Below are 13,878 nucleotides of genomic sequence, written 5' to 3'. Positions count from 1 at the left end.
TAGAGGATGGCCCAGGGCCTTGGGACCCTGCACCCACATTGGGGACAGAGAGGAGGCTCCTGGATCCTAGCTTCAGATCAGCTCAGCTCTGACCATTGTGCCACTTGGGGAGTGAACCAGAGAAGAGGATTTTTTTTCTGTTTCTCCTTCTCTCTAAACCTGCATTTCCAATGAAAATAAAATAAATCTTGAAAGGAAGAAAGGAAGGGATGGAGGGAGGGAGGGAGGGAGGGAGGGAGGAAACAAACAAACAAACAAACCATTGTTTCTGGACCATTGGGTCTTCTGGGGGTCTCCCTACAGAAAGCAGTAGCTTGGCAAAGTCCTTTCCATGGGCCAGTATTGTGGCACGGTGGACAAAGCCAGCGTCTGAAGCTTAGGCATCCCACATGGGCACCAGCTCAAGCCCCAGCAGCTCCACTTGTGATCCAGCTCCTTGCTAATATACCCGGAAAAGCAGCAGATAATGGTTTGAAGTCCCTGGGCCCATGCACTCACAGGAAAGACCCAGATGGAGTTCCAGTCTCCTGGCTTCAGCCTGAAAGGCCTGGCGGCTGCAGGCATTTGAGGAATAAACCCATAACTGAAATTTTTCTCTTTCTACCTCTCCCTCACTCTTCTCAACTCTGCTTTTGGAAAAAAATTAGTACAAAATTTTTAAAAAGAAAAATAAAGCTGTATTCACCTTTATGCCTCTCAGAGTTGAAAGTTGTTTTCAACTCTATTATCCAGAAGATCTCAGATTTTATGACAGCTGAATCCTTGAGGATAGATAAGTCAGAACAGGAAGTATGATAGAATCTGTTGGGATAGTCACAGACTTGGAGAGGAAAGAATAAAAAGAACCCGGAAAGAATATGACAGGTTGCTTCCAAAGCCAAGCAGAGTAGCTTCAAACGAGGATCAGGAAGCTGGCACTGCTAATCCTCTGCCCTGTGGCACCGGCATACCACATGGGCACCGGTTCATGACCTGGCTGCTCCACTCCCCATTCAGCTGATTATAGCCTGGGAAAGCAACAGAGGACGGCCCAAAGTCTTAGGACCCTACATCCATATGGAAGATTGGGAAGAAGCTTCTGACTCCTGGCTTTAGATTGGCTCAGCTCCAACTGAGGCCATTTGGGGTACAAACCAGCCTTCTTCTCTAACTCTCCTCTCTGTAAAATCTCCCTTTCAAATGAAAATAAAATCTTTAAAGGAAATTTTAAAAGAGAGAGAGAGAGAGAGAGAAAGAGAATCAGTCTTAGAGTTTGAGAAGGGATCTATGGAATCAGGGACAGAGAAGGACACTCACATTTGGCAGGAAAGAAATCACTGAAAACATCCAGGGAAGTGATGCTAAGAAGGAATGCTAAGTAATTACAAATTATGGTGCAGACCAGAAGTGATGGAGTTGAGTTGTATCAGAGCCAAATAAACAAGTTTTAAGGTGGGAGAAATTAGCATGCGTCAAGCTAAGCCAGGAAGCACAAGCAAAGAAGGAAAAAAAAAAAACACAAAAGAGGATGAATTTCCATCCTAAATCAGCACTTAGGTCATGTGAGGGACCCTATCTTCAGAAAGAAGAGGGACAGGAGGACAGGTTTGGAAGGGGCATCTTGTGACAGCCCAAGTAAGGACAAGAGGGCTTAAACCTACTCTACAAAGAATGATGTGCTGACAAATGACTTTTTGGGGCAAATTTTCAGAGATTTTCACATACTTCACATTACACTATGCCACAACCCAGAGTGTGACATAGCACTATTGTTATAAGTTTCAGTTTCCTTACTGCACCATTAGAGAGCTGCAGGCTGACAGTCATAAAGCATATATGATATAGATAGAATGATTTTCCCTTTAGTTGTTCCTTGCCAGTCTCTAGGTCTTTGTGTGTGTGATTATAATTGCAAAGCAAGTCTGCACTTATTTCAAATGCTTCCTTAACATGAATATCATACCATGTATTCAGAAGGTGCTCAACAAATGTTTTGCTGAATTAACAAATTTCTCATAATGTCAGAGTTTCAGGGTATAGATGTATGTGTCAGCTTCTCTTTCTCTTCACCCCAAAAGCTATTGACAGAAGCAAGTCACCCTGAGGAATTCTTCCATGAGCAACTCAGCCTTGATTAAAAAATAATAATAAACAAACAAAAAACCCCTTGTCTATAGCCAAAAAATCCAAATGAAAGGAATGCCAAATACATCAGTGCCCCAAATGTCTTAGTTCTTGCCCTTTCTGCCAATGTGTGCACACAGGTTTCTAAGTAAGAAAAGAGCTTGCTGATGTAAGCCTAGGTGGGTTTCCTATCAGTTTCTTGAGAGAAGACCCTGGTGTAGTACACTTGTCTAAAGCTCCTCACGGCTTCATTACCACACTGCTCACGCCTCTTTTCTGCACTCTGTGACATTCCCACAGCTGAGAACATTGAGATCCCTGGTCTCTGAACACCTAACGAATACTTGAGAGGTGGAGAAAGCAGCCTTTCTCTCCTGAAGAAGATACTATTCCCATAAGATAGGAATTCTAATCCTATTCTGCACTGCTGAACTGTTGATTTCGTACCATTAACCTTCCAGTACCTCTGCAAATGAGGGTCATTTCCCCTCATCCTAACTCACAGTGTTGTACGATGGCATCAGTTCCTCATTATAATTACTCTCAATTGACAACCACTTTGTAAGATGCTTCTTGTTGCCAGACAGCAAAATGTATAAGCACTGGGAAAAAATTTATAGTGGGAGTTTGTTCTGCAATAGAAGTACAGAGGAAGGCTGTAAGCATTCCCATCACAATAATTTCTACAGCAAAGACTAAGCTTTAAGCCTGCAGCCATGCATAATAGAAAACTACATGGTACATCCCAAGAGGAATTCAACCATGCTTGCACCAATCTATGAAAGGCTAAGTACTCAGAAGAAAGAATCCTTGGCCAAGGTCATCTTATATCCTGGCTTTCTTAAGGTCAGGGAATACCTTATATAGAATTCAAAAATCACTTGGAAATAGGAGAGACTGTCAGTAAAAGACCCAAGTTTTTACATATAAAATTATAATTCAGTATACATAGGCCAGTTATTAAGATTTTAAAGTAAAAAAAAAACCACATTTCAAATCATAAATGTATATGACAGTCAACAAATCCATTATAAGCTGAGGATGTACCAAGCAAATGCCCCAGCATACCCAGTACTTACACAAACATAGCCTCAGTCTCTCTAAAGACAACAGACTGGAGTGGGCATGTCTCCAGCTCGGGGGGGTGGGGAGACACCGACCCAACCATGATCATTCTTGATCAGCATAACCACTTGCAAGGAAAGGTGGCAGGCTTGCAGCCACGGCATGATGGAGCAGAGGAAGAGGGGGCTGCTGCAACCAACGGTAACAAAACCACTTCATCAATGAAGAGTTAATTTTCAGATTTTCAGCAGCAAGCATAACTCATGGGGACAGTCCATTAATGATTTCTTCTCAACTTTTCTTGACAGTGATCTCAGAGTCATGTTAGAAAAAGGAGAAAAGAAAAAAGCTCAGATCAATGGAGAGAAATCGGCCTCAGTGTGCTGGAGTGCTAAATACCAATCCAGCAGACAGTGATCCACCAAACACAATCATCAGGATACCCTAATTAGAACATAGGAAATGTGCAGTCAACTTCATAACCATCATGTCTTAATACCGTGTGATACTCTTTCTTACACAACAGCTTCACTCATTACCATCAGGAAGTCCTTGATTTATGACTGTTTGATCAGGAGGTACACACTCTTAATATTTCTTGAACTATTTGCTTAAAAACAAGAACAACTCAAATTGACAAGATTGCCCACAATAAATAAATGCTCTAGGTAAAAAGGGAACTACATTCTGTTACCCCATTAACGTTTTGAACCAGCAACATTCTCAGGTTAAGAGAACAAAACGGAAAGGGTGGAGGGTGGCACGCAGAGGAGCTGGGAAAGGATTTGAGAATTTCCGTAGTAGAATTATAAAATGTTGAAGACCCGTCATGTTTTCCTTTCAGACACTAATGTTAAAACAACAAGAAAAAAATTCTCCTGCCTCACTGTGCTACCTCCTTCAAGGTCATTTATCATCAGCGCAACAACCTATGGCTGTTTTATTAAAAGCAAAATCTCAGTCTGGAACTGCCAGATCTCTCCCCAGGACCCACTTATCAAAGGTGTTGCCCCAGCTGACAGGCAGCTGTCGAGTGGCTCAGAGTTAACATGACTTTATATGTGCAAAACCTCACCAGCAAGCACAATACCTCAGTGCCCATTAAGCATTCTGATAACACCACCTCCATGAGCCGGGCTTAACACTGGAGCCTCCAGGAAGCCCTGGAGTGCACAGCCTTCCCAGATTCCTAGCTAATTTTAACCCCCCTGGAGGTTGATAAAAAAATTGAATTTAAAAATTATTTAGCAACGAACTAAAATGTTCTTTAATTTTTTAGGGAAAAAAACTATGACTAGCAAGTTTAAAATATTACCCATGAGCAATATATTCAGTAACAAGCTCTTGAAAGCTGGGTCTTGGGTCAGTATTCCCTCCAACAGCATAAACAACAGTGCCTAAACTGCAGTTCCGAGCACGCCCCATCTGATACGCGTACTCAGGATTTTATTTTTCAGTGCTTGTTTCCACGGCTCTTTATGCACACATTATTATTTCTCCCACACAAAAGACAAGGAGCCAAAGGAGAGAGTGGGCCTTCACAAGTGTGGATGTATTACTGTTACTCGGTCAGAACCCGAATACATCACCAAGGCTATTTTCACACCTAGAAGTTAACCTGCTGATAATACTTTAAAATCCAAGTGTGTTTCCAATTTGTATGGAGGCAACCCAAGACAGAATAGCAGAAGGAGCCGCATTCCCGGGCCTGGGGGTCGTGGGAATCCTGCACGGGAAGGAATATCCTTCCGGGAGGGGACAGTGGTGACAAGGCTAACTGGCTTATGCCTAAAGCGAAGTTGAGGCTATTTGCTTGCGTCCAAGAGACAACCCCCTCCTTCCGCCCCAGTCCCAGCTTGGAGGTGAGCAGAGCCTCCGCCTGGGAAGTATCTGCAGTGTTTGAACGAATCAGAGAGAGGCAGGCTGAAGCGGTGCCAAGAGGTACTTAGGAAGAGAGAACTGTCCTAGTGTAGAGCCTTCCCTGCCCTACCCAGGGTAGAAAATCCAGGCAGCCACCCTGCCCTTATACACAGACACGCACTTTGCTGCGTTCGGAATTCAATAAGCCAGTATTTAAAGAACAACACGTTCGCGATGTCTCCCCACCCGCGCACGCTCATGCGCTCACACACACCACACACACTCGCTCCTCCTAGGTTCCGTGCTCTGCGGGCTGCCACAGTTCCACCAGGGCCCCGTGGGGGTCCCGCAGCGATCTCCCGACCCGCTTGCACCACCTGGACTTAGAGGAAATCTCAGGGTCCTGCACCACTGCCACCACCCGCTGCCGCCGCCGCCGCCGCCACCACCGCCACCACCGCCACCACCACCACCACCACCCCAGCTCTGGGCAGGCAGGCGCGCTCGCTCTGCCAAGTACCCCAAGCGACGTCTTCGAGAAACGGCGCGGCAGGGCTCATCCCCGGTGACAACCAGTCCCCGCTAGCCCCCCGCGCCCCAAGGGCTGCCCTGCTCTACACCCTTCCCCCGGGAGGTGCACGCTCTTCCGCGGAGCAGGCTGCGAGGATCCAGTGCCCCGGGATCCAGGCTGGGCGCCTGCCGCCGGTTCGCCGCGCTCCGATCCCTGGCTTTCCACCCGCGTGCACAGACACGCGTCCCTCCCCTCCCCTCCCCTGGCCCACCACGCACACCTGCACACACTTGGAGATGCTGGCTCCAACCGCATCCCCCAGCCAGCACCCCCACCCCGCCGGCGCGTCCCGCCGTCCGCTATCACTCTGCCCAGACCCTGCAAGTGACTGTCCTGGCGTCCCCTTCCCCAGGAAGAACAGGCGAAGCGCGGCGCTTACAGTTCGCAGGAACTGGATCTCATCCTCGCCTTCACCCCCATCAGCCATGGCTCCGCGCCTTCTCGCCGAGGCTGACTCCTGCTGAGCCTAGCGGAGCCCCGCGGCGGCCGAGAGTCGGGGGCGGAAGGGGCTGCGCTGGTGGGTGCCCAACGGCAGGAGCTCCCCGCCTGCAAAGCCGAGGAGGCGGCGTGGGAGCGCGGGGACTGCCGAGGCGCGGGGCCTCCCGGCGCCGCACCGTGCGGGAGGAAGGCGGCCCCGCCGGGAGGCGACCGCGCAAGCCCCGCCGCGCTCGCTGCCTGCAGCCAGCGATGCGCTCGGCCCCGGCACCTCCGAGCGAGTGCGCCGAGCTGGTGAAGCCGGGTTAGTGCCGCGGAGGGGGGTGGGAAGTGGGGGCGGACAGGCAGGCGGGGAGGAGCTCGCCCGCTCCCCAGTGCTGCAGGTAATCTGCAACCCGCTCCTCCGGGCCGCCAAACCCGAGGCTCAGCGCCGCTTACTGGCTGTGCTGGGTATCAAGGGCCAGCGCGCAGCCGGTGAGCGCAAAGCCTTCCACCTGCGCCTTGTTGGGGCCACTCAGCCCAGGCACCTGCGGCTTTGGATTCACATTTAGCTCCTTCCTCAACAACCGGGGCTGCAGCACTAACTTCTGCAGCTCTTCGGATCCCACGCAGAATTTCCTTTCACTGGGCGCACCTGGTGCGCTATTTCCAAGTAAAAGGGCATCCAGCGCACGGTCTTTTCAACTTGAATTCTTTCGCCGTCAGAGTGGGAATACTTTAACGTTTCGATTCAGTGTATCGTGCTTTTCAGAGATAATACACATAAACTGCATGGTTTGGATGCATAACAGTTTAACAAATTCATTCAGCATGTTTGGTGGGCGTCTGTGTCAGACAAAGCAGTGCCAAACAGGAGGCTTGGGTCTGGACTAGAAATGCAGATGCCTGTGGACGGCATTCTGGGGCAGGGGATTAAGACACTGCCGGCCATGACGGTTCCTGTCTGGCTGCTCCACTTCCGATCCAGCTCCCTGTTAACGTACCTAGGAAAGCAGCGGAAGATGGCCCAAGTCCTTGGGTCCCTGCACCCACACGGAAGTCTCAGATGAAGCTCCTGGCTTTCCGCTTCTGCTGGGCTAGCCTATTCCTGAGCATTAGGAAGCGAACCAGGCTAATGGAAGCGCGCTCTCTCTTCCTCTCTCTTTTTCTCTCCCTCCTGCCCTCGCACTTCTTCCCTCCTTTTCTCCCTCCCGCCTTCCTCTCTCGTGTCTCTCCCCTCCCACCTCTGTGCCTCAATCTGTAACTTTTAAATCTTAAAAAAAAAAAAACTACAATACCTACACACAAAAGAAATCAAGCCTTAATGCAACAAGAAATTGCAAGAAAGTATGAGGAAATAGAAGTTTGAATCACTGGATGGCTCTAAATTCAAACTGTGGTACCGACTATTCTTGCTGAGAAAAGAAATTTGAACATTTTGCCAAGGATGTCAACCGTCTCCCAATTCTCCGGGCAATAACCCACCCAATCTCCACTTTGACTATCACTAAGAAAATGTGAGTTCTGAGATAAGTTGGACAAGAAAGCATTTGTATCTTGTGCCTATTCCACAGTACTTTCTTTATGATGCTTAAATTGGGCAACATTCCAAGTATAAATCCTAGACAGATGTAAGGGAAAGATGCTTGGCCCAGTAGCAGTTAATCCATAGCATAGGGTGCTTGCATCCCCTGGGTGCTGGGGTTCCAGTCCCGAGGCTTCTTCCCATCTAACTTCCTGCTAATGTACACCCTTGTAGGCAGAAGATGGTGGCTCGACTTTTTGAGCCTTGTCATACATATGGACTTGAGTCCTTGCCATTCAATGGAGACCCAGATGGAGCTTTTGGCTTCCAGCCACAATCTGGCCCACTCCCTGCTGTTGTAGGCATGTGGAAGGTGAACCAGTGGATGGAATTCTGAAATTCAGCCCATTCCTTATCAACTCAAATTTCTATTTTTTAAAATTTCTACGGTAAATGAGTTTAGCCTAGCAGTGAAGATGCTGTTTTAGATGCCTGCATCCCAAATCAGAGTGCCTGGGCTTGATACACGGTTGCAGCTCTTGACTCCAGCTTCTTGCTGTATAGACCCAGGGAATGAGTGGGCCCAGCTTCTGGCTTCATTTCCCTCAACACCACCTTGGTGGTGGGTTGGGAGAGTGATCCCTCTCCCTTCCTCCTCCTACTTCTCCCTTTCAATCTCTCCTTCTCCTTCTCTCTCTGCTTCTCTCTTACCCTCTGCCTTTCAATATAAATAAGTAAATAGACACTCTCTACGGAATGCTTTATACATTTCTCCTTATCACACTTCAGAACTCAACACACCAGTTTTTGATAATTTCTATTTGAGTTGGATCTTTTTGTAAGGTTTATTTTTATTTGAAAGGCAGATTTTACAGATAGAGAAGGAGAGACAGAGAAGATCTTCCATCCACAGGTTCATTCCCCAAATGGCAGCAATGGCCAGAGCTTAGCTGATCTGAAGCTGGGAGCCAGGAGCCTCTTCCAGGTCTCCCAGATGGGTGCAGGATCCCAAAGACTTGGGCCATCCTCCATTCCTTTTCCAGGCCATGAGCAGAGTTGGATTGGAAGTGGAATAGCTGGGACAAAAACTGGCACCCATATGGGATGCCAGTGTCACAGGTGGAGAATTGGCCTGTTGAGCCACCACACAGGCCTTTGTATCTTTATTAAACATACATTAAAATACCAGAATTCTAATGTTCTGCAAGCAAGCACTAGGAGAAAGTTCCTGGGGATCTCACCCCAGTGATCCTGAGATGTCTGTATTGTTGCAAAGTGCTCATTAATAACATTTTGAATGACAATGATGGTCATGAGCCCCATTTATTGAGTACTTACTGTGTGCCAGGCCCCTTCACAGCAATGACATTTTAGAAAAAAGGGCATTTTAAGAATGACAGCTTAAGAAAATTAAGTCATTCAACCAAGATTACATAGCTGCTGAGTGGTGAGGCTGGGGTCCGAGGACTCAAAGTTTGAGTTATTTGTCATTATTTTGTGCCACTTCCCTACCCCCATCCCAGAATAGAGTACAGACAAGAGTCTAGACTAGCTTAAACTATAAAAGGCTCTGGCAGCCCCAAGAGATCTGTCTCTGGCTTCAGGCCCAACCAGGGTCCTGCTAGCTCTTGGAAGGCCAAGTGAGTTCTGGAAAGAGATAGGGATTCCTCAGTGCTCAGAAATACAACCCAACTTATACTTTCCGTTACAGTTCAGATTCTTGGGTGGAAATCAGTTTTTCAACATTTAAAGGTTATTCACAATCAGTTCCTTAAATTATAGTAAAATTATGAAATCCAAACCACAACTAGAATTCTAGTTTCAAGGATCAGGGCTGAATTTACACACACAGAAAAAGCAAACACCATCTACCTCCTGCAGAGGAGGAACCCTGGGCATCCCAGAGAAGTGGACAAGATTGAAAGCTGCCAATCACCTTTTCTCCTGAGAGGGGATGTGGGTTTCCCACGGAGGTATGCCTTCTCAACTGAAACTGCCTAGCAAGTAGGTCTTCAGCATAGATGCATGTCCCCAAAGACAGCTCTTCCTGCTAGTCTGGTTATTTCTATTGCACCATAGTTCAGATCGGAAAGCTGATCATCTTCCTCTCCTCCAAGCAGCAATGTTTTTTAAGGGCAAGAAGATATTCCACTGATGTTCATGTTTGTACCTCAGATTCTGTCACTAAAATTGAAACTGATCATCCTGTTTCTCATCGTTTTACTACATGAGTCATCTTCCCAACTCCCACCATAATAACCTCATATGACAACATTGCCATGTTGTCACTTCCCAGCCTGACAAGAACCACAGCCACTGATGGATGATATTTCAATCAGAGCCAAACCCTCCATTGTGGCATGGGAGGCGCCCATGACGCAGCCTTCAACAGATCTTTGTAGTATTATATTTTTGAGTTCTCTCTCATCTTGGTTCCAGGGAAAACTACTACTCTACTCCATAGATAAAATGCATAGTTTACAATCCTTTTTAAAAATTTATTGTTTCTTTGGATCCTAGGGCTACAAAATCCTGTCAAAATCTGCACCATCCCTCAAAGCCTATTTGATTTAAAGAATCATCCTTTACCACATGGATATTGGGGGATGTTTTGGTTCATTTATTTGAATGAAGAGAGAAAGAGGGAGAGAGAGAAAGAAAGAGAAATGAGAATGTCTCTCATCAATTGGTTCACTCCCCAAATGCCACCAACAGCCAGGGTTTCCCATATGAGTGGCAGGGACCCATGTGCTTGAGCTGTCTCCCAAACTGCTCACCAGTAAGAAGCTAGAAAGAGTGCAGGGAGAGTTCAGTCCCAGGCACTCTGGAACACAGCTCTCCCAAGCAGCAGGCCAATTCATGGTGCCATAATATCCATCACCAAAGCCCACTTTTGGAGTTTTGCTTTCTCCTAGAAATTGGAACTCCCTCTTGCAGATCAGGGATCTTTATCCTTAATTGCCTAGGATTGTTGTAATGCATTTAAAATTAATATCCCCAAATATACTAACCACTTAGAGACAGTATGTCCACTTTTTACTGCATTTGTTCCTCATAGGTGATAATTAAGATTCTCTCTGCTTGATGGTGAAAAACTGTGAGTTTGTCATTTTTGCACACAGCTTTCCAGTTTTTCTTAAGAAAATTGTAGTTTGAAACAACTTTCTCTAACGCTTCCTCTATGTGGAGATCATTAACTGCAAGGTGCTAACCACCTTGATGTCTTCACAGTAGAAAGGTAGCCCAAAATATTTCTGGGTATACTGTCTTCCCAAAAATGGGACCAAGTGATCTAATGTTTTCAAATTTACAGAGAATAACATAGGCAATGAGCTGGTTCTCACTATTTGTTCCTTCGTCTGAATGTTTACTGAAGTACCAGACCTTGTCCAAGTAAATAATACATAGGCCCTATGCGCATGTAGAATTTTCGGGGGGCAGGGGACATACACATCAATATATGTCAGCTGCATCGAGTGCTATGAGGAAGAAAATATAAAGCAGATAAGGGGGTGGAAGGCAACAAAAGAGACAAATGTGTCAGTAAAATGATGAAAAAGAGCATCTGATGAAGTTACATGGCAACATTTGCTGGAATCAAGCAAAGGAATTAACTCCGTCATCAATTGAGACCAAAGCATTCCTTGCAGATGGACTGGTATGTGCACAGGCGACTGTGGACACAGCACATCTGAAGCACCGCGTGAAGGGCAGGGCAGTGCAGTGGGCAGAGCAAAGGGCAGGAGAGCGGAGACGATGAGGTCAAGGAGACAGTGAGCACAGTGCCAGTTCTGTTCACTCAGAGAGGGAACACCCACTGCTTTTTTAGGAACAGAGACCAGGGTGCTCAGTCTAGATTAAACTAGGCCAGCCGGCTAACTAACCTGATCTATCTAACCTGATTCTGCATGTTCTTTACATCTCCCATTCCTGGATATTTTAAAAAAAAAAAACTATCCATCTGAGTCTTGTTTATCTTTGAAGACTTCCTAGAAAGTCCCACTTGGTGAATTACATGTGTTCACTGTGATGCTGAGATACCTTGAATTTCTTCACCTTTGCTAAAACAAATGGAGCCAGCCTCATCTGCCTGTATATCCTGGAAATCTGTTCAAGGCAGAGGTCATAACTATGACCTTCAAGACAAATTCAGCTCCAATTCCTTCTTTGCTACTTACTACAAAGTTACTTAAAACATAATCTTCTGCTTCTCTTTTTATAAATTTAGGATAATAATAACCTCCTCTGTTTTCATCTTCCAGGTTAGTCAACTGTTCTTGTCACACGTATGTCTTTATACAAGGCTTTGTCAAAAACTCATAACAAGTATGCTGCCAAAAAAAAAACCACACATGAATTTCAATCTTTTGTGCCAAAACAAAAAATTGAATTCCATTTTTCCCTAAAAGGATACTCTCAAACAATATATTGGATTAAGTATTCCCACACAGTATATTGAATTTCTTTGTTTTTCTTCTATAAGGTCATATCATATTCTAGTTCCAATTTGATTTCATCATAAGAGGTTCCTTTGTCTGCCATAGAAGCAATACTAGAAAATAAATCAATTGCACACATACTCAACACCAAATGTGAAGATGAAATCCCAATGAAACTATTAAATATATCTTGACAATAGAATGCTGGACTCTGCCATTATCTATACTTTCTTTTTTTTTTAATTATTTATTATTTAACTTCAGTAATTACATTGTATTATGTGACACAATTACATAGATACTTGGGTTCTCCCCACCCCTCCCCAAACCCTCCCACCATGGTGGATTCCTCCACCTAGTTGCATAACCACAGCTCAAGTTCAGTTGAGATTCCCCCATTGCAAGCGTATACCAAACATAGAGTCCAGCATCTTATTGTCCAGTCAAGTTCAACGGCTTCTATACTTTCAATGCCAGGATACACTTAAATAGCAGAATCATGGACTTAAGACTGTGTTTGAAGAACTATACTATTGCAATAATGTAGGGGGAAATCAGTGGGGGAAGGGGATCTGTGGAGGGTGGTAGGGAAATCCCAGAACCTATGGAACTGTATCATAAAATTTAAAATATATTATATTTAAAATAAAGAGAAGGGCTTAAAATTCAGGAAGGATGATGTTGATACTGACTTTTGCAGTGCTTAGCAAGATATAAACAAAGTAACAGTGTCATGATACAACAGAATTATGTTTTTAATTTGCTGTTGGATGTCATGATCGCAATGAAATTTCCATAGGTGAAGGACTAAAGAATATGAGTTTGAGGGAAAAAGCTATAAACCTCAAGGTTATTATGATTTATCAGCCCCTGTAGTATGATATTTGGCAGAAGTCTGCACTGATGTTCTAGGTAGCAGGTGTACTAGGCCACCAATGGATACTTAATTCATTCCTAGAGGATGAATTTGCTCAAACACCCTTCCTTGATATATGTGATCTGATGACAGCTGGAGGCAGAAAATGGGGAAGAACCCGAACTCTGAAGCTTTACGCAAAGGCTACACAACTTATACCCTCTGCCAATCCACCCACCCATCCATCCATCCATCCCATCCATCCACTCATCCAATTCTTCAATCATTTGTCTCTGCCTCCCTTCTTGGGAAATGGGGAGATCAAGACAACGCGTGTTCGTGCAGCTTGCAGGAGTACACAGTGGAGACAGCACATAGAATGGAGAGTTGGGGCACGAGGAGGGCCACAACAAGGATGCTTGTTATATCAAATAACTTGTAAGCGGAATGGTATCATCCATACTGGTGGGAGTTTGGGCCAGGCAGAGCAATAATCTTTATGATTAAACAGCATAGGAACAACCCAAGTACAGGAAAAGACCTCAATAATGGTCCCAAGAAACATGGAATGATGGTGCCATCCCAGGAAGTCCACTTGAACTGGGATGAGTCAAAACATTACCGGGGTCTATCACTAAAGCACTTTTTTTTTTCATATTGTGCTTAGGGGAACCAGAAATTTAGAAGATATCCAGAATTCCCATAAGTACCCCCCTCTCTTGTATGTGAGATCTCAGGGCCTATGGGAATTTTTTGCCTTGGCTAAACTAACAGACTGTCTTGATTAGAAATTGTCAACTTTCTTTTCTTACTGTAGTCTTTTTTTTTTTTTTTAACAATTTACCAAGATAAAACCCACTTTTAAAATTGTATATATCAGGCCCTGAGCTCTAGCTAAAATAATAAGTATCACAAGACAATAAATGGCAAATTTTCTCTTAGAAAAAATTACTGCTTCAGCCTTGGAGCCAAAAGTCCCAAAGCAACAAAATGGGAAGCAATGATTCCCATGTTACAGAGAGAAAAATCCAGAGCACACATGGGA

The 13,878-nt window shown here is 45.3% G+C and overlaps 1 protein-coding gene across 1 annotated transcript in view; it reads right to left on the bottom strand.

Annotated features, from left to right (window-relative positions):
* The window catches only part of RYR2 (ryanodine receptor 2), a 663,784-nt gene extending 657,546 nt beyond the window's left edge, over positions 1-6,238 (bottom strand). The window contains exon 1 of the mRNA XM_058669392.1: positions 5,979-6,238. Within this exon, the coding sequence (XP_058525375.1) occupies positions 5,979-6,026 (48 nt within the window). The 5' untranslated portion in view covers positions 6,027-6,238. The remainder of the gene's footprint in view (positions 1-5,978) is intronic.
* Between the last annotated feature and the right edge of the window lie 7,640 nt (positions 6,239-13,878).

This window comes from Ochotona princeps, chromosome 10 (assembly GCF_030435755.1).
Source record: "Ochotona princeps isolate mOchPri1 chromosome 10, mOchPri1.hap1, whole genome shotgun sequence".
Lineage (NCBI taxonomy): Eukaryota > Metazoa > Chordata > Mammalia > Lagomorpha > Ochotonidae > Ochotona > Ochotona princeps.
This window is presented reverse-complemented; position numbering and strand designations above follow the sequence as displayed.